The sequence below is a fragment of the Coregonus lavaretus genome (assembly GCF_964263955.1).
Source record: "Coregonus lavaretus genome assembly, chromosome: 34".
Classification (NCBI taxonomy): domain Eukaryota; kingdom Metazoa; phylum Chordata; class Actinopteri; order Salmoniformes; family Salmonidae; genus Coregonus; species Coregonus lavaretus.
Window position 1 is genome coordinate 2,760,679 of NC_140021.1, and position 8,500 is coordinate 2,769,178.

General features: G+C 43.5%; 1 protein-coding gene across 3 annotated transcripts in view; it reads right to left on the reverse strand.

Annotated features, from left to right (window-relative positions):
• Positions 1–8,500, reverse strand: part of LOC311109411 (solute carrier family 12 member 7-like) — a 95,134-nt gene that overhangs the window by 41,676 nt on the left and 44,958 nt on the right. For all 3 annotated transcript variants that reach the window (XM_084152276.1, XM_084152277.1, XM_084152278.1), the window contains exons 2-3: positions 5,603–5,697; positions 5,060–5,197 (exon numbers count right to left, since the gene is read on the reverse strand). In XM_084152276.1, the coding sequence (XP_084008402.1) occupies positions 5,060–5,197; positions 5,603–5,697 (233 nt within the window). The remainder of the gene's footprint in view (positions 1–5,059; positions 5,198–5,602; positions 5,698–8,500) is intronic.

Consider the following 8,500-nt stretch of genomic DNA (forward strand, 5'->3'; position numbering starts at 1 on the left):
ATTGAAAAGAAGGGTGGCTATATTGGTCACTGATTTTTTTTTAAAATGTTTATTTGTACATTTGGAGTTGTTTGTTTATTATTCTCACTTTAACAGATGAAAATAAACAAGTGAGATGGGGAACTTTTTGTTTTTCATTTAGTTGCCCAATAATTGTGCACACATATATATTCTCCAAAGAAAGCCAAAACCTCACTTTTACTTTCTTAAATATTCAGGTTTGAGGTTTATTAACATTTTGGATTGACCGAGAGCACTGTAGTTGTTCAATAATAAAATTAATCCTCAAACATACAACTTGCCTAATAATTGTGCACACAGTGTATAGAGAGGTGTGTGTCTTTCCAAATCATGTCCAATCAATTCAAACTACCACAGATGGACTACAATCAAGTTGTAAAAACATCTCAATGTTGATCAATGGAAACAGGATGCACCTGAGCTCAATTTCAAGTCTCATAGCAAAGGGTCTGAATACTTATGTAAATAAGGTATTTCTGTTTTTTATTTTGTAATTAATTTGCAAAAATTTCTAAAAAACCTGTTTGCACTTTGTCATTATGGGGTATTGTGTGTAGATTGTAAAATAAAACAAAATGTGGAAAAAGTGAAGGGGTCTGAATACTTTCTGAATGCACTGTATATTGGTAATCCCATCCACCACCATAGCGTACCACCTAACTATCATATTGCTCAGAATGCTGGGCTAGCCAACATCCCACCCACTGCCTATTAGAACAAAATGCACAACGAGCGAAAAGCATCAGAAAATGCTTTTACTAAAAAAGGGACTCTAGTCATTATAGCTTGAACACAGGTTTCTTTTCATGAACCATTAACATCAGGCTTTCAGCATGCTTATAGAGAAGGGCACTCAACATGTAATGCAATGACACAAATGACTGATGATTGGCTGAAAGAAATGTATAATAAACTCAGCAAAAAAAAGAAACGTCATCTCACTGTCAACTGCGTTTATTTTCAGCAAACTTAACATGTGTAAATATTTGTATGATCATAAGATTCAACAACTGAGACATAAACTGAACAAGTTCCACAGACATGTGACTAACAGAAATTGAATAATGTGTCCCTGAACAAAGGTATCTGGTGTTGCCACCAGCTGCATTAAGTACTGCAGTGCTTCTCCTCCTCATGGACTGCACCAGATTTGCCGGTTCTTGCTGTGGATGTTACCCCACTTGGATATGGGACCAAATACTTAACTTTTTACTACTTTTAATACACATAAGTGAATTTGTCCCAATACTTTTGGTCCCCTAAAATGTTGGGACTATGTACAAAAAGTGCTGTAATTTCTAAACGGTTCACCTGACATGGATGGAAATACCCTCAAATTAAAGCTGACAGTCTGTATTTTAACCTCATAGCAACTCTATAATTTCAAAAGTTCTAGAAAAAGGACATTTAGAATTAAATCTGAAGGGCAAGGCATCCCAAATCCACCATCGATACTCCAATAAATGTACAGTGAAGCAAACAGTCCCACCCTGTACCGTGATGGAACTTTCCAGAACTTGTATCACAGGCATCACCCTCACAGGTCCATTCCATCAAAAGGGAAGTTTCGCAAACAGCTCATAAAGGGGGCACCACAATTGTTAAAATTGTCCCAATAGAGTACCATCCCCTATTTGTCCAAAGTGGTAGCTACCTTTTTGACCATCTCTCAATCTAAACCAAAAGGAAAGTCCCACTGATCGTGGTCCGAGAGGGGAGGACAGGAAAGAGGTGTCAACTTTGCCCCCTTTCGCTCCATCCTAGGCACTCTTGAGACCAATTGGAGATGCCCATCTGGTCTCCGTGCAGAAAATGTGATGGGGCAACTGGCATGGGAAAGGGTTTGTGGTTACTGTGGAATTCCCGCACAACTTGGAAAACATTGTTGGACAGTGGGTATTTTCTTTGGATTTTAAGCAACAAACTGGTGTAGGACAACAACAACTTAATAAAAGGTTTCTCCAGGCTGGAACTGTGGGAGGAGACGTATAGAAGGCCTGGGTTGTTTGTGTCAGACATATGTAAGAGAATGAGGCCTTGTGTTCTTAAAAGGACAACACCAGATAAACAGCACCAGATAAAGCAACAGAACACCAAATAAATTCAGCCCAGTAGAAAAATAGATTGCTTGAATGATTATAAATCATGCTTTCACCCCAAGGACCCACAGGCCCCTTCAACTATCACACGGTCTCAGGAGGAGGTACTTTGCTCGGTCTATTACGCAACACACGCAGACATTTTTTACATTTACATTTTAGTCATTTAGCAGACGCTCTTATCCAGAGCGACTTACAGTTAGTGAATACATTATTTTTTTTATACTGGCCCCCCGTGGGAATCGAACCCACAACCCTGGCGTTGCAAACGCCATGCTCTATCAACTGAGCTACATCCCTGCCGGCCATTCCCTCCCCTACCCTGGACAACGCTGGGCCAATTGTGCGTCGCCCATGAGTCTCCCGGTCGCGGCCGGCTGCGACAGAGCCTGGATTCGAACCAGGATCTCTAGTGGCACAGTTAGCACTGCGATGCAGTGCCTTAGACCACTGCGCCACTCGGGAGCCCCAGACCTGGCACCCTATCTCATACAGTGAGGGAAAAAAGTATTTGATCCCCTGCTGATTTTGTACGTTTGCCTACTGACAAAGAAATGATCAGTCTATAATTTTAATGGTACATTTATTTGAACAGTGAGAGACAGAATAACAACAACAAAATCCAGAAAAACGCATGTCAAAAATGTTATAAATTGATTTGCATTTTAATGAGGGAAATAAGTATTTGACCCCCTCTCAATCAGAAAGATTTCTGGCTCCCAGGTGTCTTTTATATAGGTAACGAGCTGAGATTAGGAGCACAATCTTAAAGGGAGTGCTCCTAATCTCAGTTTGTTACCTGTATAAAAGACACCTGTCCACAGAAGCAAACAATCAATCAGATTCCAAACTCTCCACCATGGCCAAGACCAAAGAGCTCTCCAAAGATGTCAGGGACAAGATTGTAGACCTACACAAGGCTGGAATGGGCTACAAGACCATCGCCAAGCAGCTTGGTGAGAAGGTGACAACAGTTGGTGCGATTATTCGCAAATGGAAGAAACACAAAATAACTGTCAATCTCCCTTGGCCTGGGGCTCCATGCAAGATCTCACCTTGTGGAGTTGCAATGATCATGAGAACGGTGAGGAATCAGCCCAGAACTACACGGGAGGATCTTGTCAATGATCTCAAGGCAGCTGGGACCATAGTCACCAAAAAAAATTTGGTAACACACTACGCCGTGAAGGACTGAAATCCTGCAGCGCCCGCAAGGTCCCCCTGCTCAAGAAAGCACATATACAGGGCCGTCTGAAGTTTGCCAATGAACATCTGAATGATTCAGAGGAGAACTGGGTGAAAGTGTTGTGGTCAGATGAGACCAAAATGGAGCTCTTTGGCATCAACTCAACTCGCCGTGTTTGGAAGAGGAGGAATGCTGCCTATGACCCCAAGAACACCATCCCCTCCGACAAACATGGAGGTGGAAACATTATGCTTTGGGGGTGTTTTTCTGCTAAGGGGACAGGACAACTTCACCGCATCAAAGGGACGATGGACGGGGCCATGTACCGTCAAATCTTGGGTGAGAACCTCCTTCCCTCAGCCAGGGCATTGAAAATGGGTCGTGGATGGGTATTCCAGTATGACAATGACCCAAAACACACGGCCAACGCAACAAAGGAGTGGCTCAAGAAGAAGCACATTAAGGTCCTGGAGTGGCCTAGCCAGTCTCCAGACCTTAATCCCGTAGAAAATCTGTGGAGGCAGCTGAAGGTTCGAGTTGCCAAACGTCAGCCTCGAAACCTTAATGACTTGGAGAAGATCTGCAAAGAGGAGTGGAACAGAATCCCTCCTGAGATGTGTGCAAACCTGGTGGCCAACTACAAGAAACGTCTGACCTCTGATTGCCAACAAGGGTTTTGCCACCAAGTACTAAGTCATGTTTTGCAGAGGGGTCAAATACTTATTTCCCTCATTAAAATGCAAATAAATTTATAACATTTTTGACATGCGTTTTTCTGGATTTTGTTGTTGTTATTCTGTCTCTCACTGTTCAAATAGACCTACCATTAAAATTATAGACTGATCATGTCTTTGTCAGTGGGCAAACGTACAAAATCAGCAGGGGATCAAATACTTTTCCCCCCTCACTGTATATAGCTCTGGTGGTGTATCAATAGGGTAACATTTCGGACACAGACCTGCATTCACTATTTGCTATTTTGGCCACACTTCCACAAGACATCAACTTTCTGTGAGAAATATGAGATGCATGTGTTTTTGATGTTGTGTTGGTGTGATGCCTTTATTGGACGGTGTAGTGGTGGCTTTATGAGAGGGTGTGGTGGTGGCTTTAGGGGAGGGTGTAGTGGTGGCTTTAGGGGAGGGTGTGGTGGTGGCTTTATGGGAGGGTGTAGTGGTGGCTTTAGGGGAGGGTGTGGTGGTGTCTTTATGGGAGGGTGTGGTGGTGGCTTTATGGGAGGGTGTGGTGGTGGCTTTAGGGGAGGGTGTGGTGGTGGCTTTAGGGGAGGGTGTGGTGGTGGCTTTAGGGGAGGGTGTGGTGGTGGCTTGCTTGAAGCATAAAAAATATAAAGCCAACAATGATCAATTACACTGTAGCTCACGCAGGCAAACAAAGTGAGCATGTTTACATGTCCTTCGTGCTGCACACTGAATGTTTGCTCTGGTCAAAGACCCTGTTCTGGAATCATTTATTCAGCAGTTTTTAAAGGGCACCATTAAATCAACAGTAAATATGTAAGATGGGATACACTAACCAAGTGAGGACATTTATAGACTTGAAACAATGGGCTGTCCTATATACGGACAGTCTAAGCCAGGCTATTTCCTCCACACTGGAGAACACCCACACGTTGGGAGGATTATATTTGCCTTGTCATTATCACCACTATCAGAGTGTAGGAGTCTGTTGTGCTTAGAAGTTGACTTGTGTCACTAAAAGTGTATCTGGAATTGAAAAACATTGTTGTCCACACCTTGACTGGTTTCTTACTCTTGGCTGGCCCCTCGTCATCATCTGCTTCCTCGTGCTCTTTGACCCCCTGGGTGAGGTTGGTGTAGTTGGCCAACTTGTTGAGCAGCGAGGACACCATGGGGTTGCTGTCCATCTCTTCCTGTGAAGCAAACAAAGACCTTAACACAAAAAAGTGTCCTAACACATCTTGGCATGCATGCATGCTCTCTGCATAAGGGTCAGTGAAATAACCCTCATAACAGGAGGAGTGGTGGGTGAAATGATCCAGAGGAATGTAAAAATTGTACACAAATCAAATAAGATTTGGAATAGTTTTGCTGGAGTGAATTATAGTAGAGAAGTAGAAATATATTTCATAGTCCATAATTCTCATTATTAATAGGATTTAGTATAAGGGCTCGCTACCCCAGAGAGCATAGGCATGACAGGGAACGCCCCTTTCTTCACATTTAACCCATCATCAACAGCCTAGGTCAAAGGTCATATTAAATACACCACAGATAACATTATCTATAAATCAAGGGTATTGGATGTTGACAGTTACCTCGAAGAGGGCCATGTTCTTCCCATCGTATAGATTCCCTTTGTCATGTTCTGTGTTGTTTATGAACGGACTGCTTTCCTTTGGCATGCCGTCACCTAGAGGAAGCAGAAGAGACCGTTTGTGAAAAAAACAAGCCTCCTTTTCTAGTCAAGTGGAAGAGAAAAGATTAAAGTGACTGTTCGGCTGAGGGAAGTAAATGGTTGACATTAGAGTAGATGAACTGGCCGTTAACCAGAGGTCAACATTAAATCAGAAGAAATAACCAACTAGTTTGTTTGGAAGACAACACAACGACTCCAACTGTCCCTTCAGTGAGTTTCAGGTCAGACCCAGAGTTGTTCTGTAATGGGACGTGAAGGGCCATAATGTTGATGGATGTCTACACTCTGGTGGTAATAGTTCATTGATCCAGCTATTACAGCTTGTAATGGAGTAGAACACATATCCTCCTCATGGTTTACATTTCCATTGATTACATTGGGTTGGAGGCTAAAAACAGACTAGATTTGACTAATGCTTAAAAACCTGAAGAAAATAGAATGTCAATAAAATACTAAAACTACCACCGCTACGGAGGGCAGCGGCAGTGCCAAGTGGAGATCATTCCTATTGAGTTACTGTAGTCTCTCATTTCAAATCTGCTGTGTTTTAGTGTTAGCGTCAGTCTGGCTAGCTGATAGTATCAACAGAGCGAAAACTACAGAATGAAGGGGAATGAGTTGGTTTGGTCTGTGTTAAAACGCCAACCAGGCCTTAAAGCTGACTTGTCATAACAATCAAAGAAAATGAGAGGCAACTGTAGCAAATGACTCAAGCTTAGGATTATGTAATGCTAAATAACATTACCTCAGAAAGGGTTGATAAGATGTTTTAGGACCTACTCAATCGCATTAGGCAAATCACTACTCAAGATATTTTACAATACAATGCTCTACATTGCTCACCTTGCAACAATTAAAGAGTCATCTTAAATATGCAGGAATAATTCATCCCATATCTTGAATCTAAAGGAGGAAGTCCTGAAAATGCTACCTTAGCTAATGACAATGCAGTTTTCAAAGGCTAATAGTGTAACCTTTCCTCTTGTGGGGGCTCATATATCAACACACAGCAGACTGGAAGGTGGCGGTTTCATGTGCCTGGCCACAACGTTCTAGCACCAAACTGTGAGCCGAGCCGGCACTTTACCCAGCATTCTGCAGAGCAGCAAATGTTTTGAGTACGCGGACTAGTGTACTAGATAGCGACTAGATGACTAGATACCACAGGCCTACGCACAGCGCTACGAAGAGGCCATGTGTCAACACACCTGATAGCCAGAGTGACTCCTGTTTCAACACACCCGATAGCCAGAGTGACTCCTGTTTCAACACACCTGATAGCCAGAGTGACTCCTGTTTCAACACACCTGATAGCCAGCGTGACTCCTGTTTCAACACACCTGAGCCAGAGTGACTCCTGTTTCAACACACCTGATAGCCAGAGTGACTCCTGTTTCAACACACCTGAGCCAGAGTGACTCCTGTTTCAACACACCTGATAGCCAGCGTGACTCCTGTTTCAACACACCTGATAGCCAGCGTGACTCCTGTTTCAACACACCCGATAGCCAGAGTGACTCCTGTTTCAACACACCTGATAGCCAGAGTGACTCCTGTTTCAACACACCTGATAGCCAGCGTGACTCCTGTTTCAACACACCCGATAGCCAGAGTGACTCCTGTTTCAACACACCAGATAGCCAGAGTGACTCCTGTTTCAACACACCAGATAGCCAGAGTGACTCCTGTTTCAACACACCAGATAGCCAGAGTGACTCCTGTTTCAACACACCTGATAGCCAGAGTGACTCCTGTTTCAACACACCTGATAGCCAGAGTGACTCCTGTTTCAACACACCCGATAGCCAGAGTGTCTCCTGTTTCAACACACCCGATAGCCAGAGTGACTCCTGTTTCAACACACTCGATTGCCAGAGTGTCTCCTGTTTCAACACACCTGATAGCCAGAGTGTCTCCTGTTTCAACACACTCGATTGCCAGAGTGTCTCCTGTTTCAACACACCTGATAGCCAGAGTGTCTCCTGTTTCAACACACCTGATAGCCAGAGCGTCTCCTGTTTCAACACACCCGATAGCCAGAGCGTCTCCTTTCCACACCCATTTGTGATTATATGAGTCAGCCAAATTCATTCATTCATATGGACCTGGTAGAGTGTGACCTTTGACTGCTGTGTGCTTTCACCTGTGTAACTTTTGCTACTTGATCCAGCTGCTGGGAATAAAAGTCTTGCAGCCTAAGCCCGGTGGTAATCGTAGAGAGAGTCAGAACGTCCCCATAGGGGGCTTTGAACGCAGAGCAAAGAGAAAAGAGATGATGGTGAATAAATGGATCATGTGTGTGGGGAAGGGATACCATAAATATAGTGAATGTGAGTAAATCTTTGGCGGCGTCCGAGGCAAGGGGCAGCGAATCCACGTCACACTCTCGCTCTGACACACAGCACACGCTACAGATAAATCGTTGGCTTTAATGATGCTAAATCCCAACGTCATCAAATCCCCTTTTGAACCAAGGTTTAATTCCTGTGTGCTGTGCTGTGGCTAGTCTTAGTGTGGTGCTTTAGTAATTGCCGCATACCAAGTGGAACACTGTGTAAAGATGTCAATGGAGGAGTGATCCAGCAGGATTCATTGAAGTCTGGATTCCTTTTACAACGGGACGATAATAGCAACTATTTACGGCACCAAATAGCAGGAAGTCCTATGACCTATGGGAAGTGAAAGTACAAATTGCACTGACCTATTGCTGAGAGACAATTAAATATTTATTATTCAAGCCAATCCATATTAAAAAGAACACCTTCAACGTTTCAGGTCAACAATCCTGTATTGTACC